Source organism: Mauremys mutica, chromosome 3 (genome assembly GCF_020497125.1).
Source record: "Mauremys mutica isolate MM-2020 ecotype Southern chromosome 3, ASM2049712v1, whole genome shotgun sequence".
Lineage (NCBI taxonomy): Eukaryota > Metazoa > Chordata > Testudines > Geoemydidae > Mauremys > Mauremys mutica.
In genome coordinates, this window is record NC_059074.1 from 208,318,792 (window position 1) to 208,338,563 (window position 19,772).

The following is a 19,772-nucleotide window of genomic DNA, read 5'->3' on the forward strand; positions in this document are numbered from 1 at the left end:
AAACTACATAACAGCGAAGTGCAAAAGACAGATAACACCATCTTCCCTCCCCCACCTCTAGTGCTACTTCTGAGAGAAGGTGCAGAAGCCACCGAGCCTGCAAAGCAACTGGAGAGTAGAAGAGGGTGTGGAGATGGGTTGTCATCTCTGGCATTGAAACACAGCCAAGGGCCTACTTACTCTGCTGCAGTGCACCATAGAGTCTCCTTGAGATCCCCATCCCATAGGGACACGGGTGCACAGGAGTCAAATGATGCAGAGGTAGTCAAAGGCTGTATAGAGAGGTACTGATCTGGACAGGTGACTGTTGGAGACATGGGTATCCGGAATGGAGGGCCCCACTGCGAGTCAGAGTCTGAAGACAAAATAGTGGGTGATGACCCCAATGCAGTGGTAGGTGAGGTTGGACCCCCATTTTCCAGCAGATTGCTTAATATACTGGTAATGATATCTTCATCTAAACAGGGTTCTGATAGGAAAGCCACTGTTCCAGAGTTGCCCCAGCCCTGTCCTGGCCCCAGCTGGCTGTCAGCAATGGGTCGCTCAGAACACAGTGGGACATTAGGAGGCTCTAGTTGCACTTGCTTTGTGTACTGAGATAGGCTTTCAGCCAGGGAGTGGATCTGTTCAGCCAATACACTGATTGCCCATCTCTCTGTCTCGGGAGACTGCAACACTGCAGGGGACATGCCTGGGGACTGCCCTCCAACAGGGACTGGACAAGCATCAATAGAAGGGCTGCTGCCAGGAGAAAGGGGAACCTCTGGGGAATAGAGCGCACAAGGACTGGAGAAGGGCTGGCTGTAGGGTGACTTGTAAACACTGAAGGGGCAGGATTGATTCCTCTGCCCAGCAGGTAGGATAGAGCACCCAGTCTCCTGGGAGGGTAACCCAGCTTCTACAGTGGGAGCAGGAAAGCAGGTGGTGAATGAAGGTTGTAGGGAAGCTAGCAGCATCTCCTGCTGGGCATTAGGGAGCTGGCAGGGCCTATAGTTGGGTACCCCCTGGTTAGGCAGTGCTGTCTCCTGTGGAAAGGGGTTTAGTGTTCTTGGCAGTGTCTTGTGCTCTTTTTCTCTGGCATGGTGCCTTGGACTCAGGGCAGCTGCAGAGATGACTCTATGCCATGGATTCTGGCCCCGGAGATACTGAGCTTCCTCCTCACTGTAGAAAACAAAGAATGCGTCAGGGACTGAAGTAAGCATTGAAAGAGACCTCTCTATTCACCAGCAGCCTCAAGGGGGTCAACAGGGGCTTAGGACCATGTGGGTCAAGAGTCCTAACAACCGCCCACCTCTTGGTGAAGCACCAATCCCTGAGGATACAGTCTGTTCCTGCAGGGTTCTGGAGGCCCAGCATCAGCCTCCCAGCAGCTTATCCAGACAGGAGGCGCTTCTAGGGCAGTCTAATGGCCCCTGCCCTCAGAGACCCCTCCAGCTGGCAGCCACCACTATAAGGTCCATGACACTAATACAACATTATTGATACTGATTTTGGCCTGTAGCAGTCACCATGCTTAATCTTGTTGTTTCTATCACACTCTCGTGCTCTTCCCTCCATCTATAACTGCCCTCTGCCCCTCTCCATTATCTCACACTCACCTCAAAGATTAAATTCATGGTATCTGGTGATCATCTTTTGTCTGACACAGTCACATTGAGCATGATGAGGGCAGTGGAAATAATCTGCCAGCTCTATAGGGTGGGGTTTGGTTCTACTCTATGTTCTATTAAATGCCCCGCCCGCTGAGCCTTAAACAAGTGGGGAGCAGGTGGTACCTCCTTAGGGAATAGTTTAGGAAGGAGAAGGGGTTGTACCTGAGGCTGAAGTTGGTGCAGGTGATGGTCTCTCTTCCTCTCTCATACTCCTTTGATGCTATGATTTGCATCCATGCCCAGCTCAGGTCTTTGCAGAGCAGGCGAACCACTAAGTGCCGATTGCACCTCCCAGTGTCACACACTGAAATCACAAACACAGAGTGATCAGGGCTCCCATGATGGCAGTACACAGCACCTTGTCCTGTTCCCCTGGCAAGGTCACAGGCCCCATGTCATCCCCCAGCATAGGAATGCTGTGGACAGAGCCAAAACAGGGCTTCTGCTTACTTAAGAAGGAGCTTGGTTTGGCCCAAAGGAAGAGCCCTTAACAGCATATGTGTCAAATTATGTTATACTCAACTGATGGCAGTGGGACACACAAGGGCCCCAAGAGCCTCGGGACGGTGATGACAGGCACAGTACAAATGCACACATTATATGAGAACAGAGCAAGCTGCTGGCCCAAAACTCAATGGCTGCTTCTTCCTTAGCTCATTTCTGGTAAGAATCACAGAAGAAGTGGATTTTCAAGAGGGATTGGATGGCAGAGAGCAGGGCCGGCTTTAGGAAGTGCGGGGCCCAATTCAAACAAACAGTTTCGATGGGGCCCTGGCAGGGATGACTTAAAAAAAAAAAAAACCACATGAGGCTTGTATTCACCGGGTGGTGCTCTGAGTCTTTGGCGGCACTTTGGCGGCGGGTCCTTCACTCGCTCCAGGTCTTCAGCAGCACTGAAGGACCCGCTGCCAAAGTGTCGCCGAAGACCCGGAGAGCGTGAAGGACCCGGTGCCAAAGTGCCGTCGAAGACCCGGAGAGAGTGAAGGACCCGCCACTGAAGTGCCGTCGAAGACCCAAAGCGCCACCAGGTGAGTAAAAATTAAAAAGGCACCTCTAGCCAGGGAAGGGATTCTCACTGGGCGCAGGGCCCTCTTAGACGCGGGGCCCGATTTGGGGGAAATTGGTGGAATAGGCCTAAAGCCGGCCCTGGCAGAGAGCAGTGGCCATGCTGACAGGCTCAGGGAGAACGCTCCATACACAATGGGAGGGGCTTGGAAGATTAGATCAATGTTAGGTAACATAAAACAGAGTGAACTCTGCTGCTTTTCAGAACCTGCTAAAGAATCTCTCATTCCCCCCATACGTAGAGGCATTCCCAGCCTGAGCTTGGCACTCACCCAGGCTCTCGTGTTGGGCAGCTGCTGATGCAACATCTGCAGGGTGTAGGAGGCTGTACCAAGACTGACCAATCAGCTCCTCCCTCCCATAGCCAAGATGATAAATGACACTGAGGAAGAACAGAAAGGAGCAGCATCTGAGTCAACACATTTCTTGGAGATGCTTCTCATCGGTGGAAGGATTAGAGTAGAGAGTGTTGGCTAGGGGAAAGGACGGGCTCTCTGATGTGAGGATAAAGGGAAAGAGGTGGGGAAAACTTGCCCACTCCCAGTTTTGGGGCACACAGAGGCATAATCTGGTCCTTTCCTTGTTGTTGGTGGGGGCAGGAAGAAGCAGGTGGCAACAGACCCTCTCCCCAGTGGTACTGGGTTAGGGGAAGAGGCATGCAGGGATGTGGGTGGGGGTCTATAGTTGCAATGTTTGCATATCTGTTTGGTGGGCTGGCAGTGTGCATCCTAGGAGTGAGAGCTGGCTCCAGCCCTGCAGAGCATGGATTGTGGCTGGCACTAGTGCTCTGGAGTGCAACTGTAATCTGAACTCTCTTGCTTTCCCAGGGACTCAGTCAAGACCATGGTAAGACAGCCACCTCTTACCTCTCTGTGACATCAGTGACCTTCATATCCAATGTGTGCTGGCTCTGGAATGGGGCATCATAAGAAATGCCATCCCCATAGTCAGACAATTGCATGATGGGACTGCAGAAGCCAAGGAATGTTAAGATGGAGGAGGAGGTCGTCCCATCCAGAGCGAGGAATCGGCCCCTCACTGCCACAGCCCGATTCCCTCCATATCTCACTCGAAAGGACCTGGATGTGCGCATTTCACTGACAAACACAATTTCTGCGGCAACAAAAAGTCATTGTGTAAATTGTCAGCATCTAGGAAATGACCAGCTGCTAGATCGATGGGACAAACTGCTTGATCCCAGTCTACCTCTGGTGAGGAAACTACCCAATATACCACACTGACTTTGCAGTGGGGGCAGCTTGGAGAGGAAGCCCTACCCAACCCTGGAGAAGTTACTCCTGGCAGCAAGAGACTGAATCAGGAGTAACCGTAGCACATCTCTCAGTGATGTGCAGTCTAGATGTACTGCCTCAGCCAGTACTCATATGGGATGAACCCTGAGTAAGACATGCTTCCTGTCCTCTCCTCTCCCTCCTTAAGCAGGATTGTAAGCCAAGCATTCTGCCTGACCTCCACGTGGAAGCAGTTTAGAAATGGCGCTGACCCCAGGGATCTCATAGGAGTCTCTTGGGCATTTCCCAGCGACTTATGGGAGTTTGATCTCTCCTTCCATAATTCTCCAAGGCAACCATGAAGTACCCAATAAGACGTTTGAAATCACCCACAAGGCACTGCTAATAGGAGCTGTATTTGTATTGTGGGATAAGTAGCCAGAAGGCAGTGCAGCTGAAATGGTTTAGAGCAGCCCTGATGTGGGTACAGAGTGGAAGTGCATGGATTTTAATAATGATTCAGCATGAACACACTAAGCCATGTGGATTCTGGTTCAAGAGTGTACCTACCCCAGTATTCTTGGGAGATAAAATGTATTTGGGCCCCTGATAGGTACCTGTGACCTTCACTCCAGCATCTGCAGGTCTGGGTGGCAATCATTTGGATTGGTTTATCTTTTTAAAGACTGTCCTCTGGAAGGGGTTTTTCGCATAGGTCACCAGAGCACAGGCTGGTACATGGACTAATCCCCCATCACACAGCCTTATGTACACTTCTGCCTCGAGCCCCATGAATAACCTAGCTGTCCCCGATGCCATGTATATCCTGTTTTGAGTCCTGCGTGGGCTTACCAGTGCCTGGCTGCTCCTGAGCCGAGTGGAGCTTCTCCTGCACGGCCTCATGTGCTGAGCCAACTAGTAGGTCGAAGATTGAGTCTCCTTGGGCTAGCAACTCCACCTGGTAGGAGAGGGCAAAAAGAGAGTTTATTAGTACAGACACAAACTGGCTCACACTGGCCTGGTGCCACTGGGGTACTTATTTATGTATCACAGCATCTAATACTACGGTCACAGCCAAGATTAGAACTCTAGAGCTCCTGTCCTTGGGCCACCAGACCATGGGCACAGTGGTTTTGAATGCCCTGAAAAAAGTGGACAGATGAGCAGAGATCTCAGCAGGAAACTATTTCAAGACTTCATGTGAGAGGATGTGTGAGAGAGGCCAGACTTTCAGCAGCCAGCAGACAACGTCTCATATTAACAGTGTCCCTAGGAAGCAAGTTTCCATTAAAAACAAAACCAGGTTCCTCCAACCAACACAGGTAGGAGACAACTACAAATGACCTTGAGAAACAGAACAGGGAGAAGGGATGGGTCTGACATTCCCTTTGTGAATGAGAGCAGTGAATGACTGCTGAGTTCATGAGCACAGGTTCTCTCATTCATTCCTTACCTCACCTTTCTCTCCCTCACTCTCCCACTCCCAGTATTAAAACCAGGGAACCCCGCAGAGACCAACACAAATAGATCAGCTGGATGTATAAAGAAATCCAGACAGCAGCTAAGCTGAAGCAGAGGAGCAGTCACAACACCTATGCAGCAGATGGAGCTGCCACCCCAATGCACACAGCTCATAAGCAAAAATAGCCACTGCCTGAGTCCTTGGTTTCAGCCATTAACAGCCAGCAAGGACGATGGGGATGGAGGGTGGGGCAGGCAACAGAGCCCAGATGGAGAGATTCCAGGTGGAGCAATGGGTGCCTAGCACCTGTAACCATGTGGATTGTCACTGTCAGCCATTTAATGTTGATCACTGCTGACCCAGGTTCTCATTATCCTAAAACAGCCCTGAACAAAAGCCAAGCTAGCTGCTGTGTGCTGGCATGTGGTGTGGCGCTGCACGTGAACAGTAACAGCCTTGTGATGGGAGCAGCCACCCCCACAGTCTATAGCTCTGCAGAGGACTCACTGACCTGCCACTGGGGAGTGGGAACAGAGTGGGATGGTGCCTTATACCTGCAACAATCTGAGCTTACCACAGAGAAGCCCAGGAGATGGGCTACGTTCTCAGAGATGTAGGCCAGTTTGCCATCTGCAGAGAGAGCAATGATGAACCCCGGCAATGTGGACAGCAGCTCCAGATCTGGCGTCATGGCAGGAGCACGTTCAGATGAGCCTGCAAAACCAAGAGAGCAGCATAGAGCTTCCACAGCAGTTCCTTCCGAGTGGGAGGGGCAGGAACATCAACTCCCCGAGAGAGAGGTGCCACCTGTTGGGTCGCCAAGGGGACTCCATTCCCTGCACATGCTTTGCGGCTTCCAGGCCTTTTGCCAGACTAGTGTCATGACTAGTGCCCAGAGGCCCAGTCATCATCAGGGCCTTGTAGCGCTGGGTGCTGCACGTGCACACAGAGCTAGACGCAGTCCCTGCCCTGAAGACAGAGTGGGTGTAACGCAAACAGGGAGGGGCAGGTAATGAGTAACAGCGATGGAAGCACCTCTGATGGTGTGAATGTCCTGAGTGCCAGGGTTCCCCACTTCCCATGGGAGGCTGTTCCAGGTGGCCAGACCCATCAGGCTGCAGAAGCCTTTCCTGACATTCCAACTGCGTTTCCTAACATTTTATTCCATTGACCCTGGTTGCACCCCCTTGAAGCCCACCCCTCCTTGAGATTTCCAGCTTTTAAACACCTGTGGCTGTTATACCATGGCTTTTGTTGCACTTGTCTGAAGAAAGCCACCCTCAAAATGAGGGAACCTTTCTGGCAATGAGGGACTCAGAACTGAACATGCTATTCCTGGTGTAGTCATGCCAGAGCAAGAGGCACGGTCATCCTACTTGCTCTGCAATGTGATGACTCTGCAAATGCAGCCCTTGGGGAGGAAGAGAAGGGAACCAGAAAGCAGTTTGATAAGGTGATGTCATGGTTCGTGGGAGCAATATCCATGTCCAAAGTGTGGTGCGGGGAACAGCTGTTATGCACAGTATGGCTCTGCCTACCTGAAGCAGGTATGAGATCTAATGCAGTGGGAGGCTCTGGGAGCTGGAGATCAGCTCTGCAACCTGCTGGGAGTGCAGAAACTCAACAGCAGGGACTACTCCTGCCTGGCTGCGAATGGGATAGCTGCAGGGCTGGATATTTACCTGGAGGAAAGAGCTGTGCCCCACGGATTTGGAGACAGACCAAAGCCATGGTGTGGAGGTACGAGAGCCGCTCCTTCTCCTGTGCTGAGATGGGCAGCAGGGAGCGCAGGGTCTGTAGCTCAGCATTGATCTGATCCCGACGAGCCTTAGAGGCACCCTTTGTTGACCTGCAGAGAAGCAGAGTCTGTTAGAAATTGTGAGGAAGGTGGGAGTCCCTGCTCCAGGGGAGGTGCCCTGGGAAAGGGAAAAGGGTGTAATTCATTTGTTTCCCAAAGCAGATGTTACCCCAGCTGAAGAGAAAAATTGCAACAGTTTCCACTCCATGACTTCCATTAAAAAGCTACCAGGTGATGGGAAAATCTGCATCACGTTGGGCTTGGACATTCCCATCCCCAGATAAAACACACAATGCCCCATTCTGAGTATTTGATCTGCACACAAGTCAGGGAGTTCTAAGCCATGGTTCCCATGACAACCATAAGCAGTCGCTCAGGGCAGATAACATGACAAAACATCAAGTTGTGCAAGGGATCACTGCGGTGGCAACCAAAGGTCCCCTCTGGATCCAGGCTTCTTTCAACTCAGAACTCAGGGTGCACTAACTCTGATTTTTGCATTTAATGCAAAGCAAGTGACAAGAAGTGTGGACTACAGGCAGATACCAGGGACCTGCCCAAAGCGCGTCCCCCTTAGCCCCACCGCCTTCCCCCAAGGTGAGCACTGCAGCAAGTGGCCACGAGATGGCACCCCAGCCACATGCAGCCCTAGAGCCACATGAAGGCTCCAGATGGGAACAGGAGCAGGGAGACTGGGGATACCAGGCTGTGGTAGGGCTTGAATCACCAACCCGAGGAAACGAGAGCTCAGAGGCAAGGGTCTGAAGCAGTACAAGCAGGAAAGGCAGCAGCCATCCAGTGGGGCCTTCCTGCAAGTTCCCTGCTCTCTGGGGACACAATGCTGTCTGCAGAGCTGGCATAGCACATGTCCCTAGGCTGGGCGCTGGCCTTCAGCCACATCACCACCTCACTCATGGGCCAGCCCGTGGCAAGTGATGCAGTCATGCATGCAGCATGTTTCAGCTCTGCCTTGCTGTGCGCTTCAGCTCGTGTCCTCAGCTCTGCCCCAGCAGATGAAGCAATCGCTTTACAAAAGCATTTGAACAATCTGAGCTTGGAATGTTGTGATGAACCACTGACCCCCATTCACTGGGATGCCCCGTGATTACCTGCCCCCAAAACAATCGAGGGGTGCTCAGTACAGGCCAGTTCCCCTCATGATTCAGATCCCCACACCAACCCCTGCCCTTGGAGAGAAGGGCTAAACCTAATCGATACTGGAAAAAGTTTGCTGGTATCGCTATTCTGGCAAACTGTCCTAGTTTCTAATGGCAAAGGGCTTTTGCCACATAGCTTAGTCTGGTTTGCTGAGTAAAGTGAGCTATCCCAGGGCACGTCTTCACTGAAAATATGGAGCTATACCTATATCATAGAGCTGGAAGGGACCCTGAAAGCTCATGGAGTCCAGCCCCCTGCCTTTACTAGCAGGACCAAGTACTGATTTTCCCCCAGATCCCTAGGTGGCCCCCTCAAGGATTGAACTCACAACCCTGGGTTTAGCAGGCCAATGCTCAAACTGCTGAGCTATCCCTCTCCCCCATGTTAAAGTGCTGCCGCGGCAGTGATTTAACATGGCTTGTGTCGTCGCACCTCCATGAGGGGCATAGCTCCCAGCGCTGGTGCACTGTCTACACTAGCACTTTACAGCGCTGAAACTAGCAGCGCTCAGAGGTGTGTTTTTTCACACCCCTGAGCGAGAAAGTTGCAGCGCTGTGAAGTACCAGTGTAGACAAGCCCCCAGTCAAAGGAGTTTTATGCCACTGTATCTATACCAGGGCTTTGCCCAGCATAGAAATGTTGCCACAAAAAATCCCACCCCTAACCAGCACTGCTGCACCAGCAAAAGCCTCTGGTGTCATCCTGTCCTCAGAGGAGTGTGGCTCAGAGCAAGCCTGCCTGAGGAGCTCCCAGGCCAAGCCTTTCTGGCTACAGCTGGGCACAAAGGGACAATACACTTGGCAGAATATCCTGAGGAAGCAAATAGGAGATGGCGGGGGAGAGGGGGACACAATTCCCTAGATACAGTGAGGTTGGCTTTGGTTCTAGGAACACAAATAGAGCCATAGGCTGCCACAGGACCTATGTGTCATGAATGGTTTGGTAGCTCCGCCCTCTCCACTGGGGTATGACAGAGAAGAGAAAGATCCATCTACAACCTGGGGAAAGAGCCCAAGCAGCGAGACTCCGAAGGCGCAGGACACTGGGGCCAGGCACAAGAACTAGTGCCCTTTAACTTATCCCACAGAGAGCCAGTCTGTCTGCAGTCCATGACTCCTACCTGCCTCCACAGCCTCCTCACTGCTCTCCCCAAGCCCCTCTTCGCCTAACTGCTAACACTCTAGTTCTCTGCCCCACGAGCGCAGAAACAGTCAGAGCCTCATTTCATAGCCTTCCCTCCCGTCCCTCCGACTCCCATGTAGGGCTAAGGCAGCAGGGCAGGGCAGGGCAGGGCAGGGCAGGAGGAAGCTGGCCAAGGATCAGAGAGTGCAGTAGAGAGTGCCAACATCCAGCCCCACAGCATGTCCATCCGGGCAAAGGAGAGAAGAGGGAGCAGGATGGTCTCTAACCTGAATGGCTTTGAAGCGCTGGGCTCCATCCCACTCCTCCCTCGGGGGTGGCTCATCTTCCTCAGCGGCCTGCTGCAGTGGTCACAGAAGATGGTCATTTTCCTGGCCTGCATGAAGACATGGTCACATCAGAGGGGCAGGGCTGGGGACAGTCTGCTCCCTCTGGAGAGCAGCACTGGGGAGAGAAGCCGAGGGGTTGCTGTGGGGAGAAGGAGCAGCCATTCTTGGTCTCTTTCCCTGAAGCCTGGCTCCAGGTGGCATGGATGAATCCAACAGCAGGAGACATCCCCCATGCAGCAGGAAGCTGCCCCAGAGCTGGCTCTGCTTTTAGGGGGTCATTGACACACCAGCTCCCCACTGGGTGGAGGGAGAGGCCTGGGCTCTGGCAGGACCCCATGGGATGAGGGGAGGCAGAACCCCTGCACACATAACTGGGGCTAAGAGCCCCACTCATGGGCTGTCCGAATCTGGCAAAGTGCCTCTTACCTCCTTCCCCTCTGGCTCAGTCTGAACCCGCTGACCCCCTCCTGCACTGACCCTCCTTTTGTATTCCCCCTCCTGGGGCGAATGGGGGCCTGAGCCAGGCCAAACAGGATAAAATTACCTCTTGTGACGCAATTCTAAACAGCTCTGGGCTATTTTTAGAAAGCAGACTTCTAAAAATAACCCTCCCCAGCCTGGCTGCAATCTGATAGGGGAAGCAATAAAAGGAAGCCTGGCTCTTTAAAACAAACCTGTCAGCTCAGCAGGAGAGGGAGGGCAGGGGCATTGGAAAGAGAGGTCAGTCAGTCGCCCCCACTCCCTGCTCTCCTGGTGTGATGAGGGCATTGGCTGTCTTCTTGTCATCTGTCTCATTTGGACCCACCATATGTAAAGCCCAAGATGGGCCCAGCCAGTCAGTTCAGTCCAAAACACTTCATTGGCAGCCCAGGAAATGTGAGAGAGACACTAAGCCTGGGGATCGCTGTGGGAGCAGACTCTGGCGTGCCAGCTGCAGTCCCTTGCTTGGGGTTTAATCCGGCTGTTCCCAGCTTGGGGTAGGCTGGTCTGCAGTGCAAGGCTGTTCCCTTTCTCCCAGTGTGGAGAGATTTTCTCCCAGTGTCTCTCCCACTGGGGAACCAGCAGCAGCTGCATCATCTCCTGCTGGAGAATGGGCATCTGTGACTGGAGCCGTCCTACTGGCCCCTACTCCCATTCTGGGTTGGCACTCACCATATCCCCAGGAGAGAACAGATCTGCCACTGGTAGCAAATGCACCTTCTCCCTCCCCGCCAACAATCACCCAGAGAAACAGGCGCCAGAACAGCTCAGAAATGTTCCCAGAGCACTGGCTGCCTAATGACAGCTTTGCTCTGTGGCACAGCACAGGGCAGAGGAATCGGGCTCCTACACCCTGTCAACTGCAGCACAGGCCCCAGGGTGCCCAGTGCCAGCTGAAAGCAGGAGGCTGAAAGTGACACACGAAGGCACCACTCCAAACCGGTTTGTGGCAGAGAATGAAGGAGATAAAATATATGACTTAGCTCCCACTGCCCCATGCCCACACCCAGCTCTGCTCCTGCAGGACACTCGCAAAGGGCACTGACCCATATTCCAGCACACTGGGAGGTTGGAGTCAATGATGGAGACACTCCAGTATAGCCCTGGCTGCAGAGACAATGGCACAGGTCTTATGATACGGGTCTTATCGGAGAAGGTTAAAGACAGTAATTGCCAGAACCCTGGACAGCCTCTGTCATCCCACTGCTCTTTATGTAATTCACAGGCTGGAACTGCCTTGCCCGCCTCGAGCGTGGCACCCAGACGTTGTTAATAGTACGCAGCAGCAGCACACCAGGGCTCAGGACATGAAGAGACGGATGAGCCCAAATTCAGTTGTAACTACAGGGGGACGTACTTGAGTTGAAATCTGGCCAGGACACCCAGATTAACTCCACAACACTTACAAAGTGCCATGGGATCTTTACTAGTGAGGCATGCTCAGGGACACGGTTTTATATTTCATAGGAAAGACAGCACCCCTGCAGCCTTCTGTGGCACTGGCTTCAGGAGAGTCTTGGAGTCACCATCCCCTGGATTTTCCCTAGGTCTCCCATGCGTGTACTGAACCAGTCCTACCTGGGGGAGAGCTGGTCAGATCAGAGCCCAAAGTGGTCTGGGTGCATTTGGGGGAACTGCCATTGGTTGGGCCTTAGCCCATATGCCCCTTAGAAAGCGGACACTGACAGCTGGTTTTAGGTTAGTCTGGCTCTGGTATTTTTGAAGTGCCTATTGCCATGCCACCCACCATGCTGGAGACAGGTGGAGCTCTGCCTTGACTCACCTCATCTGGAGTAAGCTGGGGAGGGTGAAGTGGAGATGGGTGGGGGAGGCCTGGCAGATTATTAGCAGGGCACAATGGAACTACTTTCCACAGCAACTCTCTATTGCCGTGAACTACCGCACTTAAAATCTCCATTCCTGTAATGCCAGCTAGGGGGAGAGGAAATGCATTTAGGGGGTTTCGCTGCCCTAGAGGAGGCCAGCTCCCCTCCCCAGGCCTTGTTTGTCCTGCTGTTCTTGAGGTACTTGGCTCTGGGCCTCCTTCCCCGCTATGTGTCCCAGAAAAGAGTGACCCTAGGGCCAGCTCCAGGGGCTCATCTCCCCAGCTGTGCGCAGTGCAGTTGCTGTTCTCCAGGCAGCCATCACAGCTGGGCCCCCTTGTGCCTTAGCTTGAAGCCAGCCCCCAGCTCTGTCTCCCCAGCCCATGGAGCAGCACGGGGAGCATGTGCTGGAATTCAGTTGACTCTCCTCAGGGAGAAGCTGGGGAATGGGGGTGGGCAGGTCCCAGCAGAGCAGGGAAAATGGGAAGCAAAGGGCCAGTGCCTCAAGCAGAGAACCAGAGATTCCAGGGTGAAATGCTGAATTCTGGGGCATCTTGGGGAAATGCCCAATTCCCCAGAGATGGAGTCTGAGCCAGCAGGGCCCTGAGTGAAATGCAAGTGCCAGTTCACACCTCTCAGAGCTGCTGTCTCAGGCTCTCTGCAGACTCAGGCAGGCAGCACTGCATTGGTTACACTCAGGTCACTTTCATGAGGTTCTCTTCACAGCATAAGGGCCAGAAACTTATGTTTAAAATGGACAGATTCTGGAGTCCAAAACTGCAGCAATGCCCCAGCCCTGTGGCATTCCAGACCTGGCCATTAGGAACGGACCATTTAGTGCCCGCCTCAGGCTACTTGGAGCGGGGATTAAAGGGAGTGGTGGGGGCAGAGCAGGATTGTTCCTACTGTCTAGGTTCTAGAGCTTTATGCAGCCAGGCAGTTTACTGTTAAGGTTTCCTGTGACAGGTCCCCCCTTCCCTGCAGTTGATTTCACAGCTCACTAGCAGCAAGTCTCTTACCATGCAGTTTAAAGGATGCCCTCTCTTCTGGGCCATTGTTCCTAGTTACCCCTCCTCCCCCAACACTCCCCTGACCAGCTTCTCCCTCTCTTTGGCATCTAGACCCCTTAGGTGACTTATTGCATCCCCCTTCAGTGTCAGCAGCTGCTAGAACGCCAGCCCCACTTCCTCACTCCCAGACTCGATAGCTTCAATTCGTCTGGCAGCAGGAGCAACTCCAGGCTGCAGCCAGCCTGCTCCAGAGCATGTGCGGCTCGGGCTGATGGAGCCCCCACCAGATGCCCACTCTGAGTCACACAGAGTGCAGCTGTGGGGGCGGAGGAGCAAACTGCCCAGAGGGCAAATGAGAGAGGAGACATGAGGGGAAATGAAGTGAACGGGGGAAGGAGAGGCACCAGATGTGCCAGGGCAGAGTGAGCAGCAGACAGCATGGAAAGAACTGCACCTGCTTGCCAGTCCATAAGGAAGGACTTTGACAAAACAACTGGGACCCACTATGCTACTGGTGAGGAAGCCGGGCTAGCTTCTCCCATGGTCCTTCCTTAGAACCAAACCCAAAGTGTTACCACCACACACGGTATTGGCGAGATACCAGGCTCCATCCTCCTCTCCCATAGCAAATGCACCCATCTACCCTCTACTTCTGAGACATCCCACCAGCCTTTGTATTCAGTTACTTCAGTACTGAATACTGCTCCCCTTCCATTGTAAGGCGTCACCACTATCTGAATGAAAGCTCCTCTCCCTTCCCCAAATCTGCCCACCAAGTCTGTCAGCATTGAACCCAGATGGGTGGTAGCTATGGCTCCATAAGTGGAACTGCTGGATCATGGTACTTCTTCCTGCAGAGCACCCTGGCTCCAGCCTTGTCCTCCTTATACCAGAAGCTGGGCTCCAGCATCCAGCTTTGCTCACACTTGGCCTGGCAGGATCTTTAGATTTCAGGACCTGAAGGGATCATTAGTCATCTAGTCTAATCACCTACATAACACAGGCCAGAAAACCTCACAGTGACACCTGCCTCAAGCCCACTAATGCATGGTTGAGTCTGGTGTTTCTTTTAACCAGGCATCCCATCTCCATTTAAAGACAGCAAGTGATGGAGGATGTAGAGGTGCCTTCCTCAGCGGCCCCAATGGTTAATGACCTTGACAATCACCTCCAGCTTTGGCTCCAAGCTGCTGAAGTCATAGCAACAGTCCCATCACTCACCATTTGCTCCCTCACAGATGAGGGCTGCTGGGAGTCCTTGCCTAGGACACAGCAAGCACGGTCCAGGCTTATGGACATATCCTCCCCACACATCTGGAAATCTCATCCAGGACATTCCTGCACTGCCCTCCAGGCTACAGTCCGACTTCTCCCTCACTCCCTCTCCAGCCTATTCACTCTTCTCCACCTGCCCACTTTCTCCAGCCCAGATAATGGGACCGCTTCCTTCTTTTGCTCACAGGTCCGAGAGGCACTCCTCTTTGCGGCTGCTTTCTCCTTTGTGTTGGGAAGTTGTTTCCATAAGGGACTGGATGACCTCAGTACAGTGACAAGAGAAGGTGGGAAGGAACAAGCAGCTTCTCTTCCCCTGTAACGTTCACCACCACGTTCACACATGCTGCTAGCATCAGCAGGACTGCAGCGACTCCTCCCTGGCCCCCTCTGCCTGTGGTGACCAAGTCAGTTTGTGACCTCAGCCAGATCCCTTTGGCTGAATCTTGACAGCTCTCTCGGATTCCTTTCTGTTTGCCTTTGCCAACCCCAAGCCTTGCGCCAGTCCTGACCCTGAACTCTTTCTTCATACTCCTCCTGGGTCTACAGACTTCTCATCCTTAACACAACCCCCATTAGCCTGGCCTCAGCCCCACCTCTGCTGCTATCCTCTTGCCTTCACTATGGCAACTCCCTTCTCTATGGCAGCCCAAGGATGCTTCTACTGCTACCTTCTCAGGTATATGTGGAAGCATCCCTCCCCCATCAAGTCCTTCCCCCACCCCTCTCATATCAGGGGACAGTGCAAAGTAATTTTTAAAACCCTCATCTCCTTCCCCAACCTGTCTATCACAGACCTCTTCTCTGCCCCTCACCTCCTCACTGAGAGACCTTTCTCTGCAGCTCCTGCCATGTGGATCAGCTCCTTTGTCCCTCTCCACTCTTCAAGTCTCACCTGAAAACCTTACACTTGCTTGTAATCCTCTCTTCACTGATTAGCAGCCTCATTATTGGCCACAAAGGCCTTTGCACCAGGATTCTCTGGTGTACAGTGTGCTGTCTCCTACCTCATATCACGCCAGCTCAAGAATTACACTCCCCCCCCCAGGGACTGCAATGGCCCCAGCAGTCCCTTCCCCAAACAGTGGTTCGCCCAGACATACCAGACAATGCAGCGTTGGGCTTGTTTTAAATATTTATAGAAATCAAAGCTGCTGTTTTACACCTGGAGCTGGGCAGTGGCACTGCAGCCCCTGGGCCAGCCCCTCCCGTCAGGCACAGATCAGTCTATTCCACTCAGGCTTGTGTGCAAATGTAAAATGCAGAGAAGCCCCTCTCTCGCCTGCCCTGACAGGCTGGGATCTTCAGCCTCAGCACCCCAATTCCAGCTGAGACCCTGGCAGCAGTAGGAGCCCACGCCTCGTAAGGCATTGCTGGACTAACAGACGTAGGTCCCAGGGGTCTCTCTGGACACTCCGTGGAGGGTGAACTCTGCCAAGTTTGGAGTGGGCAGGACCAGGCCCACATGCCAGCAGCGGCCGTAGAGGGTTGTGCAAGAGAAGCTGGCCTAGAAACAGTCAGTTCAGCCACTGGGATTGGTGATCAGGGCACTGAGTGGCTGGGCAGGGAGAACAGCAGAGCCATGCAGAGTCTGTGCTGCTCCAGCTAGTAATCCTGGAGAGCTGAAGCACATGCTGCTCCTGCAGCCAGCTAGTACTGAGCAGGTGTTAATCCGGTGGGGCTGCCCAGGGAGGTGCAGCAGAGAGAGACAGGCTGCTGTTGCCAGCAATGAGAGTAGAAACAATTGGCTTCTTCCTCCTTGGAGCCTGCTGCCCCGTTCTGCCTGCACACTGACCTGTGCCAAGTTCCTGCCAGGGACACAGGCGAGAACAGTATGGTGAGGGCACAAGGAAGCAGGTGACAGGAGGAACAAATCCTTTGGGGCAGAACCTGAGCACAGGCCCTTTCCTGAAGAGGCTAAAAATCCATGCAGACACATTGAGATGGCAGCTCAGTCTGCACGGCGGGGCAGAGGGCAAGGAGAGGCAGAGAGGGGACTGGGTGGCAGGATTATCCGTGGGAGGAAAGGATGGGGCGGCTGATGTTGCTGTTTGTTGTCATTGCTGTAAGCTCCCATCTGCAAAAAACAAGATGCCTTAGAAAGAGACAGACCGAGGTTTCCAGCTTCCTCCATTTGGTGCCAGCCCTCATCCCCACCAGGCCTGTGTCCTGGGCATTTCCCGCCCCCTCAGTTTGGCCCTGGTGGAACAGTAATAGATACATGTAATAGCCAGAGTCCCAAATCAGCCTCACTGCCAGCCTGCAGGATAGAAAAGCAGTTTCCCCCCCACCAGCGCTAAGAGGCCCCCAAACCCCACTCTACCCGTATATGGATGGAGGGGCCCCAAACGTGACCAGCTGGGGGATTACACCTTAGTGTGCTGGGGTTGTTCACGGGTTTGTGTGCAAACTGCTGGGTGAGGGAGCTGGGCATGGGGGACTCCAAAGAATCCCCATCAGGAGTTTATGTGGCAAGCCAAGGGGTGGGCAGACAGGAGGAGGTGGGGCATTAGGGGCCTGGGTGGGAGTGTGGGCCAAGGATCTGAGGGCAGAGCGCCCAGCCCCCATCAGTGTGTGAGACACCTTCCCAAAGCCCTCCCAACAGTGCTATTGCCAGCTAGCAGAGCCCATGGGTGAGGCTCCCTGACCAGCCTCCACCTACAGCTGGCTTGGGTCTGGGAGCCGGGGACAGGAATGCCGAGAGGCTGGCTGGCAGAGCCGGAGGAGCAGCATCTCTACCTGATGTCATGTGGGAGGCAGGACTGGTCCAGGCTGTGCTGAATCACTGCCAGCTTACACAGGGTCTTCAGACTAGGGCCTATAGCGAGAAGGGCACACAAGGTGTTAGTGCTGCCAACATCCAGGAGAGAGATGGAATTGCTCTTGCTTGGGGGAAGGGGGAAAAAGGGCAGGCACCAGCTCAGGGTCCAGATAAACTACCACGGGCAGCAGCCACACGGGTGGGGACAGCAAAGATCTTAGGCCACCTGTGCAGCCTGACGGGAGCAAACCAGAGGCTGCCCCTGCGTGGAGGAGGGCCTGCTTGGTGTGAACCAGTATAGCTAGAGACAGAGCAGCTGCAGCCTGGACACCTGCAGGTCAGCTCCTATGTCTGTATTTAGGCTGCTAGAAGTAGGAGGAAGGTTTCTGGAGTGCAGAGCCCCCTGTGACTCCAGTGGGAGCTGCAGGAAGCACTGAGCTTTTGAAGTCAGGCCCCAGGGTTGAGAGATCTGGCCAGAGGGCAGCGTAGGCCAGGAGGACACAGCCATGGTGAGGAGATGCTCACGTACTGAAGTCCAGGATGTAGAGGTCCGAGTGATCCATCAGGTCAAATTCGTCCCCCATTCCCTCCTCCGGAGACGGGCTGTGGGAGCCAATCAGAACAGTCATTGCAGCAGTGCTCCTCATGTTGCTCTGATTCTAGGGGTTAGGGAGGGACCCTGGGTCCTACCAAGATACGAGGGACTACACAGCAGAGCTGAGCTACCAGGGGCCTGGGCTCATCCCCTACAGCCTTCCCCACAGGTCCTTGGCATTTAGCTTCCATCCCTGCCACTCTACTGAGGGAGCCATATCCTGGCACCAATCTCTCTGCCCACAGCCTCCTGGATTGCCCCCACAGCCTTCAACAGTCCTTCCTTCCTGTGACATCTGACTAGGGCTCAACTGGCTCCCTTCCCACTTCTGTATCAGAGGGTCCCCTTTGCCTCCTTCTCCCACATTAGGGGCCCTGAAGGTCTCATCCTTAGTAACCCTTCCCTCCTACCTTCCTTGGGTGACCACCTGGATTCACACCCCCTCTATGCCAATGACACTTATGCCTTTCCCTGCTCCATTCAGTCCGGTACCTGCAATTCTCTCTTAGCTGGCTGGCTGCCAACTCAATAAGCCAGGCAAAGAAAACAAAACCTCTTTCCTAGGAAACCTGTCCTTCCCCTCCCCACCACAGCCAAGAACGCCACCTCTCCCAGTTAGTAGGAGGCTTCCAGCCTCCAGCTCAGATTAGACTGCTCGGTTATTCAGGCCAACTGCCAAATCCTGCTGGTTCTTCCTCCATCTCATCTTGGAAATCTGGCCCGCTTCTCCCTTGCCTAGGCTCTGTCATCTGCTGCAGCCCTCTCCTCCCTGGCCTCCCAGCTCCCTTTCAAGTCCGGCCCAAGAGCTGCAGGGAGAATCATCTTCTCCATTTGCTGTTTCAAGCCTATCACTCTCTCAGGCCTGCACTGGCCTCAGTTTGCATCATTCAGACTCCTCATTTCCTGCCTTCAGAGCTCTGCTCCTGCCTACAGCTCCCCCGCTACCCTGCTCCCACCCCACTGCAGGGACCTCCCCTTCACTTCACTTCCTCCACTTAGAACCGGACTCCTAACAGAGATTTAAGGTGCATGAGAAAGATGTGTCTGTAACAAAGTCACTCCTGCTCCCCACCCCAGCCCCAGGTCAGAGGCCTCAGCCTTGCGACATCCACATGCAGACCCTCTCATTTCAAGTGCAAGAGGATCTGGCAGGAGCCTGTTCTTACACAGTGCTGTGAACATGGCTGGCCCTTTGCAGACTGGTAATTGTCACACTCTAGAGCTCAGAGCACACACACAAGCCTGGGCCCCATAATGGCCCACGGCAGGAGTCACCTTCAAGCTGCTGGAGACCAGGCAGCTCTCGCCTGAGGGAGGAGAAACCCAAGCATGCTGGGAAGGGGACACTGGGCTGGCACAGAATACAGATTTGTTTGCACAAGCATCTGCCCAGCCTTCTCCCCTTCCCTAACACACCATGCTCCTTGTGCTGCCCCCACAGCAGGTGGGGCCGGATGTTCCAGCACCAGCTGGAGAACTCATTACCACAGAAAGCCAGAGACACCTAGCAGGCAGCTGACTCGGGAGCAAGACGGAAAGAATGGCTGTAGTCAGGTCACTCAAGAGCAGCAGCACTTCTAGGGCCTTCTCTGCAGACAGAGTGTGCTAGGAAAACTGGGCAGTGGCAGCTTTAGAGACATTGCTGCTGTGGGAGGCAGGCCTCTAACACAGGTTTCTCTGGAAGAACCGTTAAGCAGCCAGGAGTTTAAAAAGGCCACACTGAGGAGATCAGCCAGCCTCTGCTTAACCCCAGAGCAGAACAACGGTGGGAGTAGTTGGTGCTGCATAGGCCACCCCTTCACAGACCTAGGGCCTGCTCCCATCCCTGTCAAGTGAGCGGATGTAGAGTCAGGGCCGGCTCCAGGCACCAGACGAGAAAGCACGTGCCTGGGGCGGCACATTGTAAGGGGCGGCACTCCGGCCAATCTTAGGGCAGCACATTCCAGCCACCCTGCCGTGGTTGGGGTTTTTTTTTTTTTTTTTTTTTGCACTTTG

The 19,772-nt window shown here is 53.8% G+C and overlaps 2 protein-coding genes across 4 annotated transcripts in view; both read right to left on the bottom strand.

The window, feature by feature from the left end:
* Nucleotides 1–176: 176 nt before the first annotated feature.
* Nucleotides 177–15,456, bottom strand: LOC123367612 (neuronal PAS domain-containing protein 4-like). 2 transcript variants are annotated; one of them, XM_045011946.1, is made up of 9 exons: nucleotides 14,371–15,456; nucleotides 9,777–9,883; nucleotides 7,094–7,260; nucleotides 5,986–6,125; nucleotides 4,802–4,907; nucleotides 3,584–3,830; nucleotides 2,990–3,099; nucleotides 1,815–1,956; nucleotides 177–1,161 (listed from the first exon to the last, which is right to left on the bottom strand). In XM_045011946.1, exons 1-9 carry the CDS (start codon nucleotides 14,461–14,463, stop codon nucleotides 177–179), a joined length of 2,097 nt encoding a protein of 698 aa, XP_044867881.1. In that variant the 5' UTR covers nucleotides 14,464–15,456. The 2 variants fall into 2 exon arrangements, with proteins under 2 accessions (XP_044867881.1, XP_044867882.1); XM_045011947.1 differs by lacking the exons at nucleotides 9,777–9,883; nucleotides 14,371–15,456 and adding an exon at nucleotides 7,379–7,475.
* Nucleotides 15,457–15,547: 91 nt separating this feature from the next.
* KLHDC3 (kelch domain containing 3) overlaps nucleotides 15,548–19,772 on the bottom strand; it is a 36,509-nt gene continuing 32,284 nt past the window's right edge. For both annotated transcript variants that reach the window (XM_045011948.1, XM_045011949.1), the window contains 3 exons: nucleotides 17,712–17,785; nucleotides 17,161–17,239; nucleotides 15,548–16,498 (listed from right to left, as the gene is read on the bottom strand). In XM_045011948.1, coding sequence (XP_044867883.1) covers nucleotides 16,432–16,498; nucleotides 17,161–17,239; nucleotides 17,712–17,785 — 220 coding nt within the window. In that variant the 3' untranslated portion in view covers nucleotides 15,548–16,431. The remainder of the gene's footprint in view (nucleotides 16,499–17,160; nucleotides 17,240–17,711; nucleotides 17,786–19,772) is intronic.